Raw genomic sequence first — 27,515 nt, 5'->3', positions numbered from 1 at the left:
TCCCATTTTAGATCTTCGTCTGTTGAATCGTTCAGTACAGAAACTCAAGTTTCAAGATGCTGACACTCAAACAGATCGCGACTCAAATCAGATCCGAGGACTGGTTTGTCACGATAGATCTGAAGGACGCCTACTTCCATATCTCCATCCTCCCTCAGCACAGGAAGTTCCTAAGGTTTTCTTTCGGGGGCAAAGAATACCAATATCGGGTTCTTCCTTTCGGTCTAGCTTTATCACCCCGCACGTTCACGAAATGCGTGGATGCAGCTCTAGCCCCTCTCAGGCTTCAGGGCATACGTATTCTGAACTACATCGACGACTGGCTGGTTCTGGCGGAATCAGAGCAGTCGGCGGTTCGGCACCGAGGTGTCGTTCTCGCTCATATGCAGATGTTGGGGTTGAGGCTCAACGCCAAGAAGAGTGTTCTTTCTCCAGTACAGAGAACCACTTTCCTTGGTGTGGTATGGGATTCAGTGACGATGCGGGCCACTCTATCGCCCGTTCGTGTAGCTGCTATCCTGACAGCCACCAAAGAGCTAAAGCTAGGCCAGTCACGCACTGTGAAACAGTTCGAGAGACTGTTGGGTCTCTTGGCGGCAGCGTCCAACGTGATTCCTTTTGGCCTGCTGTACATGAGACCTTTACAGTGGTGGCTAAGGACCAGAGGGTTCTCCCCGAGGGGAAACCCACTTCGTATGATCAAGGTCACGCGGCGGTGCCTTCGTGCCTTAATTATATGGAGGAAACATTGGTTCTTAACCCAGGGTCCGGTATTGGGAGCTCTTTGCCATCGTGTTACGATCTCGACAGATGCTTCCCTCACCGGCTGGGGAGCGGTAATGGAAGGCCGCTCGGTTCAGGGTCTGTGGAAAAGTCATCATCTTTCGTGGCACATCAATTGCCTGGAGATGATGGCTGTCTTCAATGCGTTGAGACAGTTTCTCCCAGACCTGAGGGGCCATCATGTGCTTGTACGAACAGACAACACATCAGTGGTCTCTTATCTGAACCGTCAGGGGGGTCTGCGGTCGCGTCCGCTCTGCAAACTGGCGCACCAGATCCTCCTGTGGTCTCTGGGGAAGGTACTCTCCCTGAGGGCAGTGTATATTCCTGGGGACCAGAATGTGGGGGCAGACATCCTGTCGAGGCAGGAGCTGAGGCCAGGGGATTGGAGACTCCACCCCGAGGCGGTGGAGAAAATTTGGGAGTTTTACGGCCAAGCAGAGGTGGGTCTGTTTGCGTCTCAGCACACGACGCACTGTCCACTTTGGTTCTCCCTTACTCACCCAGCCCCCCTGGGGCTGGATGCTATGGTGCAGACGTGGCCGAGGCTACGTCTGTACGCATTTCCCCCTGTTGCTCTGCTCCCAGGAGTTCTGGAACGAGTCCGCCAGTACGGAATAAGCCTACTGCTTGTAGCACCACGCTGGCCGAGTCGGATCTGGTTTGCGGACCTGATCCATCTCTTAGACGGTCCTCCCTTGGAGATCCCGATCAGGAGAGACCTTCTGTCTCAGGCCAGGGGCACAATATTTCACCCTCGGCCAGAGATTTGGAACCTGTGGGTTTGGCCTCTGAGGGGGCCCAACTCATAGAGAGTGGTCTCTCAGCTGAGGCTGCTGAGACCATCCTAAGCTCCAGAGCTCCAGCTACTAGGAAACTATATGCGCTGAAATGGAAAGTTTTTTCTGTATGGTGTCACCGACATCAGTGGGATCCGGTTAACTGTTCTGTGAACACAGTACTCGAGTTCTTGCAGGAGCGCTTTACGTCAGGTTTATGTCCTTCCACACTTAAGGTTTACGTGGCGGCCATTGCGGCTTACCACGCCCTGGTTGGGGGTACATCGTTGGGTCGAGACCCCCTGATTACACGTTTCCTTCGTGGCACACTGAGGCTGAGGCCTGCAACTCGCACTAGGGTGCCAGCTTGGGATTTGGCATTAGTACTAGAAGGCCTGTCTAGGGCTCCATTCGAGCCCTTAGATTCGGTTTCAGAGAAATTTCTTACCCTTAAGACTATCTTTCTGCTAGCTATTTCGTCCCTTAAGAGAGTTGGAGACCTTCAGGCCCTTTCGGTTTCCCCCACTTGCCTTGAGTTTGCACCGGGGATGGTCAAGGCATTCTTATATCCAAAACAGGGATACGTCCCTAAGGTGCCGACCTTGATTCCGAGGCCTATCGTGCTGCAGGCTTTCTGTCCTCCTCCTTTTACATCTGCGGACCAGGAAAGGCTGAACCTCTTGTGTCCAGTGCGAGCACTGGATACTTATGTTCATCGGACATCTTCTATGAGGAAGTCCGACCAGTTATTTATTTGCTTTGGATCATCTAAGAAGGGTCTTCCTGCTTCTAAACAGACGGTTAGCAAGTGGATAGTCGAGGCTATTTCACTTGCATACGAGTACTCTGACCATCCGTGTCCCTTGGTGGTCAGAGCTCACTCAACGAGGGGTATGGCGGCCTCTAAAGCCTTGTTATTTGGGGTTTCCCTCCAAGACGTTTGTGATGCGGCAGGCTGGTCCTCACCGCTCACATTCGTCAGGTTTTACAGTTTGGACCTGGATGCTGCCCCAGGTTCTCAGGTGCTTAGTGCTTAGTTACAACAGACTGACACTCAGGTACTTGGAATTCTGGCGCTTTGGGTATTCTCGTTCCCATGGCGTCGATGGACGCATCGTTGAGTTCCCTTCGTAAGGGAACGTCTCAGGTTACTATTGTAACCATAGTTCCCTGAGAACAGGGAACGAGACGATGCGTCACCCTGCCATACTTCCTGCATCCCTGTGATCGGCTTGCTTTGGCAATTTTCGAAGCTAATGCCGGTTTGCACCGGATGTGCTTTTATCAATTCCTGGTCATGACGTCACCCGCCCGTGACGCTCATTCTTTCCATTGGACTAGTTGACATAGATGCTTCAGACGCAGTCACGCTGGGGGCGTTCCCATGGCGTCGATGGACGCATCGTCTCGTTCCCTGTTCTCAGGGAACTATGGTTACAATAGTAACCTGAGACGTTTTATTCACATCTGTTATGCAGGTACAATGCAAGTTTATATTTTTCTTCCTAAAATATATTTACACAATGTAAAATAGTGCCCTATTGAAGTTTTGCTACATTTTCTTTATTGTTTTATTTATTTTTATTTATTCTTTAAGGAGATGCACTGAATTTTTATTTTGATGCACTTATTTGTACATTAGCAGTAATGTTCCACAATATGGATGTGAAAGCAGTTATAATTAGCCTATGTGACATTCAAATTTGTTTTGGTTAAAATGAATAAATAATTGTGATAATTTATCGTGATCTCAATATTGATAAAAATAATTGTGATTATCATTTTGGCCATAATCGTGCAGCCCTATGTTCATGTATATTTAATTAGAAAATAAACACCACATCTTTTAGCTGATGTGTAAGGTTAAACCTGAGGTTAAACAAAGGTTAAACAAACTCACACATTGTTATTCTACTGAGATAATGGTATAAAAGTACACACATAAAAGTATTTGCTGTTTTAATTAAAACGTTATTTAGTGTGTGTATTCATCTGTTTAGCTGATTTCAGGTTTTTCTATCCTTGTGCAGACATTTGGTCCTCACAAAACCTGTACACACACATATACGTTTAGTAATTATTTTCATTGACTAAACAACTAATGATATAAAGAATATGAAACTCCCGTATAAATTCACCTGTGCATTCTATGGTCCATCTGCTTTCTGTTTGACAGTCTGTAAGTGAGAGATCTGCCTCTGCACTCACCATTTCTCTCAACATGGGGGCAGAGGAGGAGTCAGTCAATAAATGGGAAAACAAAGTAACTTGCATTATTTATTTGAAAAAATGAGTTGGATATTGTGTTGTAAATTTAAAAGTTACTTTAATAGTTACTTGGAAAAGTAATCTGATTACGTAACTTGTGTTATTTGTAATGTATTGCCCCTAAAATGTCTCGGCTTACGACTGTAACCCTTGTTCCCTGAGAAGGGAACAAGTCACTTTGTCAATGACTACACTGTGGGGGACGCCCCTTAGCGTAGCGCGTCTGAAGCATGAATGAAACTAATCCAATCCTATTGGCGTTGCGTGATGACGTAGTGTGTGACAGCATACACTGAAGCTACAAAGGCACGCCAGCACACAAAAGCATTAGCTTCGCGATGAAGCAAACCATTCCCAAGCAGGAGGAGGCGTGGCAAAGGTACGCAGTGTCTCGTTCCCTTCTCAGGGAACAAGGGTTACAGTCGTAACCCAAGACGTTCCCTTTCAAGAACGAAATACCCACTATTCCACAACGAAACCTGCCTGTCCCAGTGTGAAGCTGTCTCAGGATGAGAGCAGCCGTGCGCCGAGTGTAGAGCGGAGGTCCAGACTATAAAATCTCATGAATCTGTGCGGAGTGCCCCAGCCAGCCGCATCACATACCTCATGAATAGGTGCCCCTGAAAGGAGGGCTCTAGAGGACGCCGAGCCTCTGGTAGAGTGAGCCCTCACGGCCAAAGGAGAAGGCAAACTGCGCACCTGATAGGCCAGGGAAATAGCCTGAACAATCCAGTTACTGATGGTCTATTTGGATGCGGGTCAGCGTTCCTCCACTAAGAAGACCTCTGAACATAGATGACTGCCCGCTGTGGTCATCCCATAACCGTTCTCCTTAACCACAACGATGTTGCTGTAGTCCAACACCGGGGCATGAGACAGGCGCATTGAAAATGGCCTGTTCCATGACTCACACAACTCATTGTGTAAGTCTAGAAAGAACGGCAAACGTGAAGGCTTTGATCGGTGCTGCAGGAAGCGCTCATCAAGCTTGCTTGTAGCCTGCGCTTTCTGCCTCTCTTGTGGCCAATTGATGTTAAGCTTGGCCACAGCAAGCATCACAACCTCCACAAGCTCCTAATACACGGGTGTAGATTGAGATGGCACATATGGGTCAGACAGCTGCAGCACCGGGCTCTCAACCTGAGCGGAAGAAGTCGCGGGGTGGGCTTCCACACGGGGAGTAAAGGGATCTGAGCTATCAGATGAGGACCAAGAAAGTGCCGAAGCAGTCTCGATCCCCTCTGCTTACTCTCTCTGCGATTCCCACAATCTGAGCGATCTATCAGATACATCAAATACAAAACAGCCAGGCGGGAGCGCAGCACTCTGATCGATAGTGCTTCACAGTGGCCGCAAGCAGCCCCCTCCAGTACACCCACATGTCATGTGTGTCCCCTCCTGTGATAAAACGAGGGCAGGGATTCACACACGTTATACTGTATATATCACAAACAATACCAAATAGACGATTCACACAGCAGAGAGCGCTTGCTGAAGAGCGAAAGCTAAAGCTGTTGTGTGCCGGCGTCCCTTTGTAGCCGTCATCACGCAACGTCAATAGGATTGGATTAGTTTCATTCATGCTTCAGACGTGTTACACTAAGGGGTGTTCCCCATAGTGTTGTCGCAGTGCGAGTTCCTTCGAAAGGGAACTGCTTAGCAGCCATTGGTGGTAACTCTTTTATATTTACTTGACAACGTTTGTGGGAACATATTTTCAAACTGTGTCTTGCCAAGTAAGAAGCTTACGGTGGCCGAGAGAGCTCCACACTAAAGAAAACATGCAAATATAAAATAAAAAACATCATCAAATTAAGAAAACATCTTCATAAATTTGACACACATGCTGCAAATACTCACAAAGCAATCAAATACAGAAACGTGCTGCAAATAATCATAGCTCTCTCGGCCACCATACAAGCTACTCATACAGTCAATCAACAGAAAATCCGACTCCAGCAACTTCATTAACTTCATGTCCCACTCAACATTTCTTCCGTTCAGAATGTCCTGTTTCAGTTAGAAATACATCCAACAAATGTTGACCTAAAGTTGTTTAGCTACAGTTAATTTACAGTAGTTAATATAAAGTAGTAGTCTACACGAAAATCCAAAAAAGAAAAAAAGAAAATACACTGAAGCAATTAATGGGTGCATTCAATTTTATAATTTACATGAAAAATAAGAGCGGTATAAAATGGGCGAAAAATGTAGAAATGATATTTATAAGAATAAAGATTGTTAGATATTTGCACTGACAACATTATGTTTCCACATCTGCTATCTATGATTCTTAATTAGTTAACACCTGTTCTGTTTCAATTATTCATTCCATGTGTAATTAAGCACTGTGTTCATTCAGTTCATAGTTCTGTGACGTCTATGTTACGTGGTTTGGCGATTTCTCCTTTGCCCTCTAATTTCTTGAGTATTTGTGATTAAAGATTGTTCTTTGAGTTAGCTCCTTCGTCTCTCTCTCACACACACACACACACACACGCACGCACGCACGCGCACACACACACACACACACACACACACACACACACACGCACGCACGCACCCACGCACACTCACACAAATGTATTGTGTTTTCATGTTTTATGGGAACTTTCCATAGCAATAATGATTTTTATAATGTGCAAACTGTATATTCTATTCACTTACCCTAAATCTACCTATCACAAGGACACTTTCTGCATTTTTATATTTTCAAAAAATATAATTTAGTATGATTTATAAGCTCTTTTCCTCATGGGGACCAAAATATTTCCCCACAAGGACAAGTATTTCGGATACTGCATCATTGTAGGGACATTTTGCCCCTATAATGTAGTGTTTACCTGAAACACACACAAACACTTTTTTTTTCTGAAATTCTATCACTTTTTTATTTTAAAACAAAATTTGTAATGTTGTGGTTCTTCTGGAAGCTTGGTCTGTTTGGTTCATGGCTCAAAACTAATGATTATTTTTTTTTCCTTTTTTAATACCTTTAGAGAAAATTAATGTGAAAAATACTTCCAGAACCAAGGCTGTTAAGAAAGTGGGTGGTCACTGGTGCACTCTGTAAAGCTGTTGTGCTCCTTGTTTCTGCAGTATGATTGTGTTTACGCAAGCCCCTGCTGTCTGCACTGCTCTTTGTTCTTTTCTATACTGCATCCATCACTGATTCATTAGGGGAACAGACCTTTTGTGCTAATACAGGCTTTGTTTATCCCTTGGATTAACATGACAGTGCTAAATACAGATGTAAATAGGGTCCAACATGCTTTGTGATCACTTAAACCACAATTAAAGGTCAGAAATTTCATGTGATCACATTGTATTTGCACTGGAAGGGCTAATGTGTCCTGATAATGTGAGCCTTACCCTTGTGGAAAATAAGTCTGCTTATTGTGTTGAATGTGCTCTATAAAAGGGCCGTTAAGTGTACTTAAAGAGTATACTTAAAGAGTTCATGACTTTGTTTCTTAAGTAGGCCTACTTAAGAACTGAAGCACTACGGTATTTGATATCACATATACGTTATTATATATTAAATATACTAAATTGCCACTTCATTATTACAAATGTTTTTAGGCATTTTGGCATACAAGTTTCAATAGAAATTACAGTATAATTACATTATACTAGTATGTCAAATGTTTGTCAGTACATTCAGCAGTAGACTTTAACCCTAGTTCACTGACAATAGAATAAAATATGAAAGTACATAAATATGTTCTTAAATCCTAATTAAGTGGGTAAAAAAAAACTTAAGTTCAACTAATTGCTTTCTAAATTAATTTAAATACATTTCAAATACATTTTCCTTTCAGTTAGCACTTTATTTCTGTAATAAGTACTCTTTTTGAAACCATGCTAAAGTATACTTTTTTCACACAAGGGCTAGACAAAAGTGAAGGACTGACAGCTCATCTACCTTTGTGCTAGAACAAGGTTGTGTTATGTTTAGCTAAAGGCGAGACACTATAGGTGAATAGGGATTTTTTATTTTTATTAGAAGATATCACTGTGAAACTTCTCCAGTTTATAACTGGCATAAACATAAGAAAAAATTGTATTACACATGTTTTGTGTAAATTAAAGGGATACTCCAGGATTTAGCATTAAGATTTGTATCAGTAGAAAACCAGTAGTATTTTCGAATTACCTTGCTTCCCCCCCCTCATTTCCCCCTGATATGAGAGATTTATGTATTTTTTGTCTAGAAAAAATCCTCCGATGACGCAAAAATCGTCATTTTGCGTCATCGGAGGATTTTTGGGCCAGAGGCTTAAAACTACAGCCAGTACTAGTAGCTAGTTTCGCATGTTTTCATTACGCCCATATGGGGCGGGATCTCACTCACAGAAAGTAAGATATTGTCAGCCATCTTTCTGTAGAAGCTAAGCTAACAGGCTCTTGCTCTGTGTATAAAGTTTGTATAGTGGGCTAATCACGATAGCGGAAGGTAACGTTAGTTTAGAAGTTGAAATGACAGAAGGGGATTTCGAAGATCAGTTGCGCGAATCTGATGCTCGCAGCTACCTGTTCGAGCCGCAATACAGCGATGAACAGTTGCGGGAGATGAGCTATTGTTGTTATATTTACATCTATGATAGTATACTGTGTGCAAATAGTTCGCATTGCTAACGTTGTGCTTACTGTTTTGTAGACAATATCGCCTAACAGCCTATCGTCACTTTATGGAATGGTTCCAGCAAGGCGAGCGACTTGGTAAAGACTATCGTCTCGTTTTGCCCACCTGTGTTGTCCAGGACATCAGACGGAAATATCCAGCTCCTGACTGACAATACTGTGAATTAATATAAGGAAACAGCCGAAGCTCTGGAAGAGCTTTGAGTGTAAAAGTGTTAATATTAATTTTACGTTAATATAAAAGTTATAACTCCCATCGGTTGTGGTTCTTTTTATAAACCTTTAAACCTTTACTGTTACTAGAGTATGTATTAGCCTAGAGAATGTGTGGAGAAATTTTTCGGATACTGCCGCCTGTAACCGGTAGGCGTGGTTTGGGAGTGGCCTGGCCTCGTAAGGGCAGCAAAGCAAGTGCATTCTGGGAGTTGTTGTCTTTCAGCCACATGAGTAAAAAATACATTTTCTGCCTTTTCTCAGTCTAGAATGCTTCAATTTAAAAAAATAATTTCACATTTCTAATATATAAATGATCACTATTAAATACACATTCATCTTCCCACAGCTGGAGTATCCCTTTAATATTTCAATATGCAAATGAGGCCTTATATACTTAAATATACGCTTATTTGCATACATTTCCAAAAACATAATCTGGAAATTGGAAAGGACCAGGTTAAAAATGTGTCTATTTGTTGACATATTAGATGAAAAGGCTTTTAAAAGAGGGGATTCTGGATATCTTATGTTGTGCTTTAGTAAATTTGAGAATACTGACAATAGCCTTAAACAACCATGTTTTTTGGGAATAAAATGACCTATAACTCATGTCCGGAATGATAAATCAACAAATCCCTCTGTAAAAGCCTTCAGAATATAGTTAAGTATAAGACTGGAAATGTTGGTGCATGTAGGTGCTGCTGAAGTGGATATATCTGACTCTGAGTGTGAGAAAATACTACCTTAACAAACATGCATAACAACAGTCACAAAAACTGCAAACGAACTGTCCCTGTTTGTTGTATGTCCATCTATAACTAATTGAATCTAATAAACAGCTCCCTGTTTATTTACAGCCTAAATGTCCATGCCTGCACCATATGTAGGGCCCCCTTCGATCTCATGTCAGTGCCTTTTCACCTTTGTGGCTGTGCTTACGTTTTGTCACCTGCGTTTCACATGAGTGGACTGAAGAATGTTCGTTTTTTAAAAGTCTAACAATGTCGACCAATCAGATGTGGTTTTGTTATTTCTACAAAGGAAATGCCCATATTTGGATTAAGCATATATCTCCTATGCTGTGTAGGAGACTGAGAGCTTTGCAATGATAACAGGCATGACATGTTTCTGCAAATGGAGACGGCACCGGAGCTCGCGTTAGAATGCTAACATTTGGTGATTTCCGGTAGAAATCTAAAGGAGCTAAGTTGACAAAATATAATTAAATGACCACCTTAATGTGTAATATTGACTTTTTTTTTTTTTTTTGACATGAAAGCTTACATCTTAAGGGAGCAAACTGGCACAAAATCTCAAAATTGACCACTGCATGAAAAAACGATGTTATCACCTGCCGTGTCTCGCCTTAAAACAAAATAGGCATTTGAAAGAATATTGCTGGAAAAACCCAAACATATACAAGCACATTAGTTCAGGAAGATTCTTCAGGATGTCTGATTTCACACCGGTCCTGTGGAACAAACACACTACATTCATCTATGAACATATTACATCATGTTACATGTATTTTATTCCCTAGTTTTTTAGTTTAAACGCGTTGCTTTGGACAAAGTTACCTGGTTTATGCAAGAGACCACCTCACTTACAGAGGTGACATTTATAGAAGATTTGCAGATCAGGATCTAAAAAAGCTTTACCTATGCCTGAGGATTTGCATAAATGAACTGGGATTATTATTTTTTTTAAATGGTCTTTCCATTATTGTCTATTAAACCCCGGGTGTTACGATTAAAGGCGGTCACATTTTGACATTTCAGATCAAAATAAGATCAAAAACCTTTGGTATTCGGAAATTAATTTTACCAGAGCCCAACCTGCATACGATTGTGATGCGTTTATTGCTCTTTTCCCATTTTCTGAATGAAAACCGTGGGTGGGTGAAACAATTCCAGAATTCATAATGAAATATCAGAAGCCAGTTTAGCAGCAGGTCTGTGGCGTCTTACACATTCTCTGCAGAAGCATCTGCTCAGAAACACCAGCGGCTTTGGGTTTGGCAGCTCCAGTATCCCTGGAGGACCATCCCAGAGAAACGCTCCCAACTGACAAATGATCTCCAGCAGAGAGAAGAAGGTGCACTTATCACACTCACCTCCTACACGTATGTTTATGGGGTATGGGGTACTGTATATATACCCTAGGTTATTATCCCAAATCCTTGTTCTTGTGGGGACATATTTTTGGTCCCCATTAGAAAATCAGATTATAGATCATACAAAGTGATGTTTTTGAAAATGTAAAAATGCAGAAAATTTTCTGTGATGGTTAGGTTTAGGGGTAGGATTAGTGTAAAGGGATAGAATATTACAGTTTGTACAGTATAAAAATCATTGTCTATGTCTTATGTCCCATGAATGTCCCATGAAAACTTATTATGGACGTAATATATTTTATAAGAATATCCTTAACATTTTTGTGGACACTTAATTGCATGTTATTTACATGTTATTTAGTTTAAAATTCAATTAGCTCATTTGTTTTGTGATTCATATAAGTAGGACATCATTACATCTTTATATCTCATTTCATAATAACTTTTGTTGTCTTTGAAATATGATTAAAGTGTACTGGTGAATGCACTGTCAAGCATTTATAGTTAACTACAGGATATTTGGTCCCACTTTATTTTACGTAGGTTTCTTTAAATAGTATGCACTAACATTTAAATGGATCATTTTAAATTAATCACATTTTCTAGCGCATGCCGAGGCCCCTTCTCTCACAAGGCCTGTTTCAAGTGAAATGAGTGAGACATAAAAAAAGTCTGATACTGTATTGGTGCAAGAGATCCTTAAATTAGTGCAGTTAATGTAAATGAAATCCAGAAATTCACTCAAATATCAATATTGTTTCAAAGCATGAGTTACCTTATTTATGTAATGCATGAGTGTCATTATGTATGAAATGCAGAGGACTGAAAAGTTCCATTGGTGTTGATGACTGCCCTCAATCTTTCAAATTAAACTGCTTCAGTGTGTCAAAACTTGTTCTTTCTTAACTTTTAGGTCACTTGGCGTGCCTCCAGGAAGAGGAAGCTGTCCACTGATTGGCCCGTTGTCCTTTGACCTTATCTATACAGACTACCACGGCCTGCAGCAGATGAAACAGCACATGGGCCTTTCCTTTAGACAGCACAGGTCAGTTTGAGCCTCTGTTCCAAAAACTGAGCTGCCTTTCTATCTTTTGAACCTCTGGCTGAGCAGATTTATTAATGATGTTGTACTGTGGTAGCATTTGTTTCGCAGGTGTAAAATTATTAAAGCGGCACTATGCACTTTTGGCAATTTCTTCGCTGTATTCTCGCTTTTTGGTGACAGGTTTCTCTATAAAGCTCCCCCTACAGCTTCAGAATAGATATTTGACAACACTGTCGTAAAAATTCTTTAGCGAATCTCCCCCTCCCATCTTCACCCTCTGGCAATGTGTATTTGTTTTCAAAGAAGCAGGCAAACGCATGGAGCCATGTCCACTGAGGTATGTATGAGACACAGAAGGCTAGCATATAAATGTTGAGATAGTGTATGTGTGCAGTGCCGTAAAGCAATTTGTTACATTACGAAAGCTGATATCACGCGATACTTCCTGAAGCTGAGGCGGGCGGCCCGCCGGGCCAAAGTTGCAAGGGTGGTTTTTCCGCTCACAGGCACCAGGGGGAGCAAGACGGCCACCATTCAACCCGAAAAAAGTCACATAACCATTCCAATGACTTCGAAGCTGTTGAGTTAAGCTAAAAAAAAAACGCATAGTGCCGCTTTAACAGCTCTTTTACTCCTTTGGCTGCAAACAGCTTTTATTATCATCTAGGAATTTCTAAACATTAATTATTTTCCACAATTAAGTTGGATCTTCCAACTTTCCATGTTGAATGGAATGCAGAATTCCTGCTCCTTGTCCTAAATGATCTTTTTTTCTTTTTTCTAGAAAGAGAAACGTCTCGGTTACATATGGTAACCCTCGTTCCCTGAGGGAGGGAACGGAGACGTAGGTCATGACTGACCAATAGGAATCTCGCTAGAGAGGCCAATCTACTTCGAGTGAAACTAAAACAAGCCAATACACATTGGCGTGCAATCATTTGCAACAGCTGTGCAGCCTCGCAGCGCGGGTATTTAACAAGCAGCTGGTGCGATTACACACTAGTTTTTTGCTGAGGAGCCAAGCCTGAAAAAGCTGGCCGCCCCGGCGGGCGGCAGCAGATGTGGCGACGGGACCTACGTCTCCGTTCCCTCCCTCAGGGAACGAGGGTTACCATATGTAACCGAGACGTTCCCTATCGGTCAGTCACTACAACGTAGGTCATGACTGACCAATAGGAATCCCTACCAAAGCGCCACAGCTGCTGCACCCCATCCAGCGCCCCCATGCAAGCCTCTACACCTTCTTGCCTGGAAGGACGATAGGCGGAGGCTTACACAGAGTGAGTCTGACACTGTTGTTCCGTGATAACCCATACAGTGAGATATTGGATAACACTGGGAAAGCGTGCCCTTTCTGTTTGGGAAGGAACGCTGCGGAAGCCACTTCTTCAAAGAGTTATGTGGAAATGCATATGGACTAGTCCGAAGGCTGTACTGCATATGAAATAATGGGTGACTTAGCCCAAGGGAAAGACACGGGCTTCCGATAGGAGCAGCCGTGGAATATACACTTATGGGATCCCCGTAGGGTCACACATATGGAACCCAGCCCAGATCCGGTTCTCAAGGATTCAGCGGATAAGGGCCTGGCGCCGGACGCTCCGCCAAGTCCGGGCCGAGGGGTTATGGAGGACTCGACAGGTTTTACTCTGAAGCAATAAGGGTGCACAGTAGGGTGCAGCAAGCCGACAGAGCCAGACCTCTCAGTGCTTCTACCCGTCTAGGGTGAGAACACGGGAGGAGACCGGCTCTACACGTAGGCTATAGTATCTAGCGAACGTGTTAGGTGTCGCCCAGCCCGCAGCTCTACAGATATCTGTTAGTGAGGAGCCACGTGCCAGTGCCCAGGAGGATGCAACGCCTCTCGTGGAGTGTGCATGCAACCTGAGCGGGCAGGGCACGCCTTGTGCTTGGTAAGCCAAGGCGATGGCATCCACTATCCAGTGGGCCATCCTCTGCTTGGAGACAGCCTTTCCCTTCTGCTGGCCTCCGTAACAGACAAAGAGCTGGTCTGAGGTCCTGACACTTTGAGTTCTGTCCACGTACATACTCAGAGCGCGAACGGGACAGAGCAAAGCCAGGGCTGGGTCTGCCTCCTCCAAAGGCAGCGCTTGCAGGTTCACTACCTGGTCTTTGAAGGGAGTGGTAGGAACCTTGGGCACATAGCCAGGCCGGGGTCTTAGTACCACGTGGCTGTCACCCGGCCGAACTCTATGCACGATTCGTCGACCGAAAATGCGTGCAGGTCTCCTACCCTCTTGACAGAGGCCAGTGCAACCAGCAGCAAAGTCTTCATGGAAAGAAGCTTTAAGTCTACTGACTGCAGAGGCTCAAAGGGAACATCCTGAAGTGCTCGAAGCACCAGGGAAAGATCCCAAGAGGGTATGGAGGGGGGTCGAGGAGGATTTAATCGTCTCGCCCCCCTAAGAAACCTGACGACCAGGTCGTGCTTTCCAACTGCTTTGCCATCTATGTGGTCGTGATAAGCTGAAATAGCGGCAGCATGTACTTTGAGGGTGGAGGGAGACAGTCTACGCTCTAACCCCTGCTGCAAGAAGGAAAGCACAGACCCTATCGGACATCTTCGGGGGTCTTCTCGGCGAGAAGAACACCACTCGACGAACAGGTTCCACTTCAGGGCGTAAACACGTCTCTTGGACGGCGCCCGTGCTGAAGTGATGGTGTTAAGTACCTCAGGGGGTAAGTCTCCTAAAACCTCCGCGTCCCGTCCAGGGACCAGACATGGAGTTTCCAGAGGTCTGGACGGGGGTGCCATAGGGTGCCCCGTCTCTGAGTCAGAAGGTCCTTCCTCAGAGGAATGGGCAAGGGAGGGACTGTCACAAGGAGCATGAGTTCTGGGAACCAAGTCCGGGTGGGCCAATAGGGAGCCACCAGAAGGACCTGCTCCTCGTCCTCCCTGACTTTGCACAGTGTCTGCGCTAGTAGGCTCACTGGGGGAAACGCATATTTGCGAAGGCCCCGGGGCCAGCTGTGTGCCATTGCGTCCGTGCCGAGTGTTCCCTCGGTCAGGGAGTAAAACAGCTGGCAGTGGGAGGTCTCTGAGGAGGCAAACAGGTCTACCTGAGCCTCCATGAACTCTCTCCAGATCAGCTGAACCGCCTGGGGGTGGAGTCGCCATTCTCCCGGGAGCACAGCTCGTGATAGCTCGTCGGCCACACGGTTGAGCAAGCCGGGGACATACATGGCTCGAAGCGACCTCAGATGCTTCTGACTCCAGAGGAGGAGATGGCGGGCGAGTTGCGACATGCGACGGGAGCGTAGACCACCTTGACGGTTGATGTACGCAACGGTCGCAGTGTTGTCCGTACGGACCAGCACGTCCCTGCCCTGTAGCCGTCTTTTCAAGCGGGTCGGGCGAGATGTACTGCTAGCAACTCGAGGCAGTTGATGTGCCAATGCAGTTGAGGGTCCGTCCACACCCCTGACACTGCATGCCTGTTGTACACTGCATTTATTCATTTAGCTGACGCTTTTATCCAAAGCGACTTACAATTGCTATATGTCAGAGGTCGCACGCCTCTGGAGCAACTAGGGGTTAAGTGTCTTGCTCAGGGACACGTTGGTGTCTCACAGTGGATTCGAACCCGGGTCTCTCACACCAAAGGCATGTGTCTTATCCACTGCGCCATCACCACCCCCACCACCACCAGAGGCATCTGTGAATACCACAGCATGCCTGGACACCTGTTCCAAGGGGACTCCTGCCCGCAGGAACGAGGGGTCTGACCACGGGCTGAAGGTCTGGCGGCACTCCGGTGTGATTGCCACCCGGTGAGTGGGGTTACCGCTGATGCTGCTGCCATATGCCCCAGGAGCCTCTGAAAGAGTTTCAGTGGGACCGCTGTCCTGCCCTTGAACGTGTTCAAGCAGTTCAGCACCGACTGAGCACGCTGCTCTGTGAGGCGCGCTGTCTGGGCGACCGAATCCAACTCCATACCGAGAAAAGAGATCCTCTGCACAGGGGAGAGTTTGCTCTTTTCCCAGTTGACCTGAAGACCCAACTGGCTGAGGCGCCTGAGCACTAGGTCCCTGTGTTCGCATAGCTGATCTCGAGAGTGTGCTAGTATGAGCCAGTACACATCTCGAGGATGGTCCAGAACGTTCCGTTGGCAGCTCAACTGGTTGCGGAGCATGAGAGGAGTGAGGGTTCCTAGGGGGTTGGTTCCCCGAAGGAAGCGTGCTCACTGTAATCCTCAGGTCACCCGTGTCACTGCCCGTAGCAACCCGCGAAGGGGGGTTGGAACGAGGTGCAGGCACGGGGACTCCGCCCCTTTGCAGGAACGTGAGTCTCGACCTCAGCTCCGAGATGGTCATCTTCCCACAATGGGTACATGACTCATCCACGAACGCTGCCTGTGCGTGTTCGAGGCCCAGACACACAAGGCAGCGATCGTGACCATCCCGCGACCCCAGGTAACGACCGCATCCAGAAACACACAGATAGAATGTCATCTTGAAAAAGACGCAAACTATCTGTGTAAGCTCTTTTAGAGACTGCTCTCCTTGGTGCTGAAGCACGCAGGGGAACGGTCACGGCGAACACAGACAGGAATGTGCACCTGTCTGTGCGCGATTCTCTCTCGCTGGTCTTACCAGCCGTGAAAACGGCCGTTGAGCGCTTTAATCGCGGACCTTACCAGCCGTAAAAACGGCCGTTGAGCGCTTTAACCGCGCACCTTACCAGCCGTGAAAACAGCTTTTTTGTTTGCTCAGTTTTAAAACAACAAACAAAGAAGAGAGAGAGAGAAGAGAAAAAGACTGCTCGCGCTGCTGTGCCGTCACGCCCGCACCAAAGTGGAGAGATCCAGAAGTGGCTTGCTTTCAAATTCACTCTGTTCAGCATACGAAGTTCTTGGCTCCGAAGCAAAAAGCTCGTGTGCAATCGCACCAGCTGCATGTTAAATACCCGCGCTGCGAGGCTGCACAGCTGTTGCAAATGATTGCACGCCAATGTGTATTGGCTTGTTTTAGTTTCACTCGAAGTAGATTGGCCTCTCTAGCGAGATTCCTATTGGTCAGTCACGACCTACGTTGTAGTGACTGACCGATAGGGAACTAATTTTATATGTGTAATTCTAAAACTTTATTTTGTCAACTTTTAAGTGTATACTACCATATAGACATACAATGGGGAAAATAATTATTTAATCCTCTACTGATTTTTTTAAGTTTGCCCCCTTACAAAGAAATGAAGGGTCAATCATTTTTATGGTAGGTTTATTTTAATGGATAGAGACAGAATATCAACCAAAAAATCCAGAAAAACACATTATATATAGGTTATGAATTGATTTGCATTACAGCGAGTGAAATAAGTATGTGATCCCCAAGTAAAACATAATTTAGTACTTGGTGGAGAAACCTTTGTTGGCAAGCACAGCGGTAAGACGTTTTTTGTAGTTGGTCACCAGGTTTGCACACATCTCATGAGGGATTTTTGTCCATTCCTCTTTAAAGATTCTCTCTAAATCCTTAAGGTTTCTTGGGTGTCGCTTTGTAACTCAAAGTTTCAGCTCCCTCCACAAATTGTCTATAGGATTAAGGTCTGGAGACGGGCTAGGCCACTGCAAGACCTTAATGTGCTTCTTTTTGAGCCACTCCTTTGTTGCCTTGGCAGTATGTTTTGGGTCATTGTCATGCTGGAAGACCCATCCACGACCCATCTTCAGTGTTCTGGCTGAGGGAAGGAGGTTTTCGTACAATATTTTACGGTACATGGCCCCGTCCATCAGCCCTCAATACGGTGAAGTCTTCCTGTACCCTTAGCAAATAAACAGCCCCGGGGCATAATGTTTCCACCTCCGTGCTTGACTGTAGGGATGGTGTTATTGGGGTCATAGTCAGCATTTCTCTTCCTCCAAACACAACAAGTTGAGTTGATGCCAAAGAGCTCAATTTTGGTTTTCATCTGACCACAGCACTTTCTCCCAAGCCTTCTCTGAATCATTAGATGTTCATTGGCAAACTTCAGACGGGCCTGTACTTTGCAGGATTTCAATCCATCGCGGCGTAGTGTGTTACCAATGGTTTTTTTGGTGACTATGTTCCCAACTGCCTTGAGATCATTAACAAGCTCCTACCGTGTAGTTCTTGGCTGATCCCTGACCTTTCTCATGATCATCTGTGCCCCATTAGGGGAGATCAGATACTTATTTCACTCAATCAAATGCTAATCAATTTATAACCTTTATATAATGCGTTTTTCTGTATTTTTTGGTTGATATTCTGTATCCGTTTAAATAAACCTACCATAAAAAATGATTGGTCCTTCATTTCTTTGTAAGTGGGCAAACTTACAAAATCATCAGGGGATCAAATACTTATTTTCTCCACTGTACTATATCCAGGCAATACAAGCCACAAGTCTTAACCCTTAAATACATGAATGTTTCACAAATCATTATCACATATTCGGGTCTTTATTGACCCAGATCTATATCTAACATGGATGGATCGCTAACTGCCATAATAGTATAAAAATTCCCTGATACTTTAATATAAAAAACAGAAGAACAAAATAAAGCATATTTCGTTATCTTTTGTAACTTGGAAGGGTTCAGTTTGAGCAGATGTTTTAATTTTAATTTATTTTGAACGCTGACAGCTTTTTCACCAGATCCACCATCAAGTGACATTTACATTCTTATTTGATTGCATTCAGTACTGGCTCTGCAGTAAATCACTGAGCCATTCAGATTTTTTTTTTATGAATCTTCCTATTCTTTTGTTTTATGACAGCGATAAAGTGCACTTCCCGGTCTAGCTAGCCTCCGTTTTGTTTGACAATACTTTAAACATCAACAAGAAGTGACGTCACCCGACATCGCTTAGAGCAGTGGTTCTCAACTCCAGTCCTCGGGACCCACTGCTCTGCACATGTTGTATGTCTCTCTTATCTGACACACTCAGTTCTGATCAAGGAGTCACTCCTAATGAGCAGGTGATCTGAATCAGGTGTGTTAAATAAGGAGACATAAAAAATGTGCAGAGCAGTGGGTCCCGAGGACTGGAGTTGAGAACCACTTGCTTAGAGCACCTTAAATAGTGGGAATTGGACCTTAAACTGTGCCAGATTCATTTTGATGTCATGGAGACTTTATGCTCTCATCCTCCTATCATTCATTGTCAGATTGTTTCATGCTAGTCAAGATTTAAAGCTGAAAAGTAAATGTATATTGTTGTATATCTTTGGTCAACCTAAATTTCTTTTTGGCTAATAATTTTATTTACTCTTTATTAACTTGGTCATACCAACAATCTCACTGTGAGTCCACGGTGACTCTATGTTCTGTTACATGAAGAGTTGTCCTTTAATGAGTGGGTTCAATAATGAATAGAGATGCATAAAACACTGATGATTACAGCATAATACTCCAGAAATGTACCTCATAAATAATGGATAATATTTGTCTCTCATCGCTCACACCAAGACCACCACATGCATAATGTATTAATATTATTGGAAGATCAATTAGAGGCAATTTCTCATTTGTCAGTTGTAAAATAAAGTATGTCTCTATATTTCACTCTGGGAGAGAAAGAGACTGATTTGTTTTTGTGGAATAAATCAATGTATCCTGTAGGACTCATCCTCATTGTTTATTGCAATTCAATGGTTAAAGTCAGTCTAAACCTGAAAGCTGGCATTCTTTCCAAATGTCACAAAAGAAGAAATAATTTAATATACTTCACACAGCTCTTTTTTTTTTTGCAATGACAGTTCATAGTTTCTACTTCTAAGAAGAGAAACTACATATATTAATCATAAAAACATTGTTAACTCTTGTGAAACAGAATTACACATATTTTAAAATAATATACTTGTGCACACTGAATGTAATGTTGCCGGACATTTAAATGCATGTTAATTTCAATTAAACAAAACGTATTATAGTTTAAATTTATATTAAGTGCAATTAATTTAATTTTAAAGTGATTTTTATATCCACTTATCTAATTTCATAATTTTAATGTATTTGGTTATGGTTAAAGAATGTGCTGATAAACATTTATGGTAAACTAAAAGATATTTTAATGTAACATCTATTTTGTGTCATTGAATGTAAATATATTTGTAATTACACATTTGTACTGATGAAGCTGTAATTTAGTACATTACAATAGTACAGTACAATATATAAATATTTATAATATAATATTGAATAACACACTACAGTTAAAACCATAATTAAGTATTTTACATGTGCTTTAGTGTGTTAGTCAACACTTTAAAATAAGTGTTCTTTAAAGCACAACGAAAGATTATTAAAACATAATGATTCAAAATATACTTTAAAGTAAAAGTACAGTTTTTGAAAAATATACTTTTATGATTTGATATACACTACAAGTGCAAATTCAATACAATACAATTAAGTGTACTTCTTTTTCACACCACAGAAAAAAAATTAAAAGTAGTCCATACAACTTGTGCGCTATATTCCCAATCATTCAAGCTCTAACGTGTACGTTAAGTTTAGTCTAGTTTGATCTTACTTTGCACTGTTTAAGTTTGCCTGTGTAATCTTTAGTTACTTCTATTGTGGTAACATTTTATTTTACAGTGTCCTTGTTACATTTGTTACATGTACTTACCGTAATAATAACAGTAAACTATTTACATGATACAAAGTACATAATTGCTTGCAACTAACACTCAACCAAATCCTACTCCTACCCTAACACTATAGTAAGTACATGTTATTAATTAATATTACTCATACTTAAATGTATAATTACACTGTAACAATGACACCTTAAAATAAAGAGTAACCTCCATCGCTTAGTAATTAGTCCCATTAAACCAGTTCTGTTTCCATCAATCACCATATCACCATATTTAAACCCTCAGTTTCCTGTGTTTTTTTGTCTGTTATTAATTATGTTGTTGTGTAGTGTTTGCTCCCTTACTCCTTCGTGTACTCTTGGATTATTACATAAATTTGTTATCTATCTTCATCTCATGCGTGTTGGATCAACACATGACAGAAGCAGACAATAGCATTTTTTGTAAGGAATAAACTACAATGTATGCAATTATTCACTGTATGTGAAACAAATAAGCATGAAGTCGACTCCCACGATACATTGCAAATTACTTAATCGAGTCAGTCTTGCTACACTCTTACACAACTTTATTTGTCTATATCAGAATATATTGCAATAAACCTCAAATACTTTGTTTTTGTTCATTTTTTTCAGTAGTTCATTCTCATATGATGAGCTCATAACACAATTTACACAGTCTATTTTTTTCTATGAGATTGTATTGTGATTCATATTGGAGCTGGTTGGCTTCTTTATTGATTAAGTCTTTTAAATTCCTACAGAGAGCATGAATGGGAACAAAGGCCACTGAAAAAGTGCATGGCCACTGTTGCACTACATTCCCTAATGTCGCCTTTTAGAAAGTGATGTTGTTGTGATCTTAAGCCTTAAACTTATTTACCTACCAAAAATCAGAGTAATACTTAGTTAGGATGCAGTGGATTCCCTTTACAGAGGCCTGTGTATTTCCACCACTATGCAGTGAGGGTTTCGATGTGAATTTAGTCTGCAGAACTTTTATAACAGCTGTCTGGAGAGCAAGTCAAATAAGGTAGCTACAACCCTCATAAGTCCACCCTTAAAGCAATAGTTCACTTCTATTTCAAACCAGCAACATTTTCTTTCTTCTTTGGAATGCAAAAAGAGATGAATGCTCTCAGAATGTTGAAGCTGCTCTTTACATAGAATGAGATTTAATGGTGACATGGGGTTTTCAATCTTTAAAGATTCCAAAAAGAACCATGAATTTATCATGCAAGTAGTTTTTGACAGAGTGACCTGTCCCAGCAGTTTGTTCATAGACGTTGGGAGCAGTAACATAACCTTTTGTCTAGGTTGCAGTTCTCGGGATCTGGCGTTTTGGTTATACCAAGTATTCTGTGCCTTTTGTGCCAGTCTCTTGGGCCTTCTCCCTGTTGCTGTCTAGGCAGTCTGTCATCAACTGCTGAAAAGCTGAGAGGCTGCTTTGTCTGAAGAGGAGACGAAGTCTGACAAGGGCATTGTCCAGTACGTCCTTAAGATGAGAGACCGTCTGACGTCTGGGTGTACCAAGCTGGTACAACACCGAATCCACCTTCTAGATCAGACATCTTCACGACAGTGGCCATATCATATTCCTGAGAGACTGGTGGCACCCCTGAAGGTAGAGATCAGGACCATGCTGTAGTTGGGAGTTATTGAACCCTCCAAGAGTGAGTGGAGCAGCCCAATTGTTATCGTCCCGAAGAAAGACGATACATTACGCATCTGAATTGACTTCAGAAAGCTGAATGCTCAGTCAAGATTTCATGCATATCCAATGCCACGCAATGATGATCTTCTGTAGAGGATCGGCCAAGCCAGGTACATTAAAACCTTGGACTTATGTAAAGGGTATTGGCAAGTACCCCTGAAGAAGGCGTCCAGACCCTATACTGCATTCCGGAACCTGAATCATTTTATGGTCCTATCGTTTGGGCTGCATGGAGCACCCGCAACATTCGATCGATTGATGGACCAGGTCCTCCAAGGCTGTGAGAAGAGGTCATCAGTATACCTGGATGATGTTGTCATATACCTGGGACCTGGGAGGACCATCTTCTACACCTCAAAAAGACCCTTAGCAAGATCCAAGAGGCTGGTCTATCTTTAAACGTGGCTAAATGTGAGTGGGAAAAGTCAGAAACCAACTACCTTGATGACCAACTGGGAAAAGGAGAGCTAAACCCTCAAGTGGACAAGGTAGAAGCTGTTCTACTCAGTCCAAGACCGAAGACAAAGATGGAGATCCGATCCTTCTTGGGACTGGTGGGGTGGTATCGATGCTTCGTCCCCAACTTTTCTTCCACCGCCGTCCCGTTGACCAACCTGCTCTGCAAGAACGTCCTAACCGTTCATCTGGACTGAGGAGTGTGAAGCAGCCTTCAACACACTAAAGGAGCAGATGTGTTCTGGCTCATTCCTCAAAAATCCAGATTTCACAAATGAGTTCATCGTTCAGGTAGATGCCTCTGCTGTGGGAATTGGAGCAGTCCTGGCCCAGGTAAATGCAGGCAAAGAGAGGTCCATTGCATTCGTGAGCAGGAAGTTGCTGCCAAGAGAAACCCGGCACTTCACAGTGAAGAAGGAAGGTATGTCGATCAAGTGGACCTTGGAGAGACTCAGATACTACCTGCTGGGGAGAGAGTTTATCCTAGAGGCAGATCGCCAATCCCTGACGTGGATTCATACGATGAAAGATCATAAATCTTGTGTGACCAGATGGTATCTCTCCCTGCAACCTTACCAGTTTAAGGTCAGACATCAACCTGGACCCCAAAACAAAATGGCCAACTACCTCCATTCCCTGCTGGGGTGATGTTGGTGCACACACACACACACACCATTAGCACGCTGGTTTTCACACACACACACACATATCCACTCCATTTATGCTTTCATGTTGTGTATTCTCCATCAGCTGGCCAGACCCGAGCCCCACCCTGTGTCCTGGATAAATAGTGCCAGTGTCGGTGTGCATCGGTGCAAAGCAACCGGAAGTTGGCTCGTCCATTGTTTGTATTAATGAGGGGGATTAGGGAAATGTGGCGTCATTGTTATGTGTTTATTGTTATTTGTCTATATTTGTATTTGTTATTTTGTCTCCATGTTGTTTCTGATTTTGTTATTTTATGTGTATATATTTATGTGATATTGGAAAAATGTAATGTTATACTTACCTCACCAATGTTTACAATGGTTTTAACTAACGGGGCTGGGTGTGGACTATAAGAAGGAGCCCCAAACTAGTGTATGGTGTCAGTTAACCTGGCGAGTGAGTGTGCAACTGTAGTGCCGGGAGCAATTCCTTATCCTTGACAAATTTTGTGTGTATTTAGTGTAGGTCACTGTGATTTTGCCAAGTAAGACATGGTCCTGGATCAACATATTTTTTTGATCCTGGATCAACATTCCTGTCCCAAAATGTAGTCCTTACCCAATCCCTACCCCTAAACCTAAACCCTACCCATAACTTTTCTCTAAAATCAGAGGGTAATGATAAGTGAATGACACTGATGTTTAAGTACTTCACCTTGGTTCTAAGCCTAAACTTGACATAAACTAAAAACTTGTCGCTCAAATCTGATTGGTTAATTGGAAAGTTGATCCAGGATCAACAACGATGTTGATCCAGGAACATGTGGTACTTGGTGAAATCACGTTCACCATTTAGTGTATCATGCCCATGTTTTCTGGGACAATTTACAAAGTCAGCAAATGTGTAATGGCTAGTATTTTAAGATCTGTTCAGATTTTAGGAGTCATGTAGTCTGATTACGTCTGATAAGTATATATATATGATTCAATCATATATCATTGCATTAATGAGATTTGATAGCTAGAAAGGAGGGAAAGATTTAATGGCTTCAGTTCCCTTTCAAGGGAACTTCGAGCTGCGTCAAACGCTGCGGGAACGCCCCTGCGTTGTGCGTCATGAAGCACGTATGGAATCAGCCCAATGGAGAGATGAAACGTCATAGGCGGGTGACGTCATCGACCAGGAAACTATAAAGCACCCCAAAAACACAAGCGCATTAGCTTCTGTGCTTTCAGTCGCGCTACATGTGAATCTGTCCCTGTGTGATATTGTCTGTCTTACATACCCTGCACCACACAAACAATTTATCCCTATATATATATATATTGAGAGATTATGGCGGACGAACAGCAGTTTAGAAAGTGTGTTCCTCCCTGCTCGCGTTATTTAACGAGCGGGGATACACATGATCTTTGTGTTGTTTGTTTGGGAGTTCAGCATGCCCAGTTTGCTCTCGAGGGAGCAGACTGTGAGCATTGCGAGCGTTTGCCGTTAAGGACGCTCCGCTCCCGCCGGTCGCTCTTTGAGGAGAGCGGTTCGGTGCGCGCTCCCCGCGGTTCGGGTCCCGCTTCTGCCGAGGCAGAGCGGCGGCGCTTATCGTGGGGATCGCAGATGGATCTCACAGCGGGGTTTGAGACGGGCTCTGCCTTATCTCTCCCTTCACCTGTGAGATCCAGTGCCTCAGTCCCGGGTTCGGAAGCACGCGCTGCGGTTTCTTCCGCTCGGGCTGAGGCACCAATGCTATCCAGTTCTGAGGAACTTGATGTTGTTAGTGTTGAGGGAGATGTGGAGGATTCGCCACCCCACACTCCTGAGAGTGATGAGCTTATGGAGGTGTTAACAAGAGCTGTTGAAAAACTTAATATTGAATGGCCAGTGACTAGACAGGAGTCTGTTTCTAAATCAAAGTTGGATGAGAGATTTTTGCCGTCACGTGTGCAGCCTCCACGCCAGTGCCTGCCGTTTTTCCATGATCTCCACACCGAGGTGTCGAAATCATGGAGAAAACCGGTGTCATATAGAGTGTTTAGTCCCCAGACTTCAACATACGCTAATATTATGGGAGCCAAGGCTCATGGTTATGGTGCGTTGCCTCGTGTGGAAGAGACGCTTGCGAGCCATCTCTCCCCCGAAGCAGCATCATCTTTTAAGGCACCGGCATTACCCACCAAGCCTTTAAGAAACACTTCGGCTTTGGTGGGTAAAGCATATTCGGCAGCAGGTCAGGCTGCGTCATGTCTGCATACTATGTCAATCTTGCAGGCATACCAGGCTGATCTGCTAAGGGACATGAGTGAGAGTGAGGAGGTCAGTACTGACGTAGTTCGCGAACTGCGTCAGGCTGCTGATTTATCCCTGCGTGCCACCAGAGAATCGGCCAAATTAATGGGTCGTTCTATGGCAGCTCTGGTGGCCGCAGAAAGACATTTGTGGTTAAATCAGACTAATATTAAAGAGAGAGAAAAAGCTTTTCTTTTAGATGCTCCTCTTTCTCCCATGGGGTTGTTTGGTGATGCTGTGAATTCAGTTATCGATAAATTCCAAGAAGAAAAGAAACAAACTGCAGCTTTTAAAAAGTTTCTTCCCCTTAAAGTTCATGTCCCTGGGGCTGCTGGGCGGGAGCAGCCCCGGCCGTCTTCGAGCTCATCACATAGAGCGCAGCAGAGGCAGAGTGTCGCGTCTCGTGCTCCCCCTGCTGGACAGTGGGCTCAGCCGCGACACTCTCAGCCGAAGCCTTCTCCCAGTAGAACTGATCTGAGGACAGTTATATTGGCTAAGAAGGCTTCGGCTAAGAAGAAGTCCTGACGCCAAGCCGTTCAGGATGCTGAGGGTGGTCCCCACCGAGGCGGAAAGGTGTTCACCTCTTTTTACGGTGCCCATTCCTCCTCGGTGCCCTCAGGGGCTCGTTCTGCCAACCCCGCCTTTATGCCGGGGCACAGACGATCCCAGCGAGCGCTTTCCCGAGGGACGCTCGCTCCCTCTGAGGAGGGTCTCAGAGCGGTCAGACCAGTTGTTCCCTGCCGGTGCGCCGTTACAGGGCGCTGCGTCTGCTGCTCAAGTTACACCAGAGGCCAGTCTCGAGAGGCTGGTACCCTTAGTAGAATTTCTGGCAGAGTGGAAAAGCCTTCCAAAAATATCTCATTGGGTCCTGCAGACAGTAGAAAAGGGTTATGCTATCCAGTTCAGGTGTCGTCCACCAAAATTCAGAGGGGTTCTGCACACAGTGGTGGGCCCCGAGCAGGCTCTGGTATTGGAACAAGAGGTGAAAACGCTCCTTCAAAAAGAGGCTATAGAACGGGTTCCTCCTCCCAGTTTGGAGTCAGGTTATTACAGCCGATATTTCATCGTTCCAAAGAAGGATGGGGGGTTGCGTCCAATTTTAGACCTGCGCATATTGAATCGCTCGGTAGGGAAGCTAAAATTCAAGATGCTCACTATCAAGCAGATCGTGTCTCAAATCAGGTCCGAGGACTGGTTTGTCACGATAGATCTGAAGGACGCATACTTCCATGTGTCCATCCTTCCACAACACAGGAAGTTCCTGAGGTTCGCCTTCGGGGGCGAGGCGTACCAGTACAGGGTTCTTCCGTTTGGCCTAGCTTTATCTCCCCGCACTTTCACGAAATGCATGGATGCAGCACTAGTGCCTCTGAGGCTTCAGGGCATTCGTATTCTCAATTACATCGACGATTGGTTGATTTTAGCTCAGACCGAGCAGATGGCGGTTCGGCATCGAGATGTCGTCCTCGCTCATATCAGAAAGTTGGGGTTGAGGCTGAACGCAAAGAAAAGTGTATTATCTCCTTCCCAGAAGACCACTTTTCTGGGTGTCGTTTGGGATTCGGTATCGATGCGGGCGCGACTCTCTCCGACCCGCATCGCTTCGATTCTCTCAGCTGTGAAACAAGTGAAGCTAGGCCAGCTACTCACTGTCAAGCAGTTTCAGAGACTGTTGGGTCTGATGGCAGCAGCGTCCAACGTTATACCTTGCGGCCTGTTGTACATGAGACCGCTACAGTGGTGGCTCAGGACCAAGGGATTCTCCCCGAGGGGAAATCCGCTCCGCACGTTCAAAGTCACGCGGCGCTGCCTTCGTGCTCTGGTCATGTGGAGAGAAACTTGGTTCCTATCCAAAGGTCCTGTGCTGGGGGCTCTTTGTCGTCGCATAACGCTAACGACGGATGCTTCCCTCACAGGGTGGGGGGCGGTCATGAGTGGTCGCCCAGCCCAAGGTCTGTGGCAGGATCATCATCTTTCGTGGCA

At 44.2% G+C, this 27,515-nt stretch overlaps 1 protein-coding gene across 1 annotated transcript in view; it reads left to right on the top strand.

Annotated features, from left to right (window-relative positions):
- The window catches only part of mgat5b (alpha-1,6-mannosylglycoprotein 6-beta-N-acetylglucosaminyltransferase B), a 198,853-nt gene that overhangs the window by 135,912 nt on the left and 35,426 nt on the right, over positions 1 to 27,515 (top strand). The window contains exon 9 of the mRNA XM_077230694.1: positions 11,717 to 11,848. Coding sequence (XP_077086809.1) covers positions 11,717 to 11,848 — 132 coding nt within the window. The remainder of the gene's footprint in view (positions 1 to 11,716; positions 11,849 to 27,515) is intronic.

The sequence above is a fragment of the Siphateles boraxobius genome, unplaced genomic scaffold (assembly GCF_051911475.1).
Source record: "Siphateles boraxobius isolate OS27281-9 unplaced genomic scaffold, OSU_SipBor_1 15, whole genome shotgun sequence".
In the NCBI taxonomy this organism is placed as follows: domain Eukaryota; kingdom Metazoa; phylum Chordata; class Actinopteri; order Cypriniformes; family Leuciscidae; genus Siphateles; species Siphateles boraxobius.
This window is presented reverse-complemented; position numbering and strand designations above follow the sequence as displayed.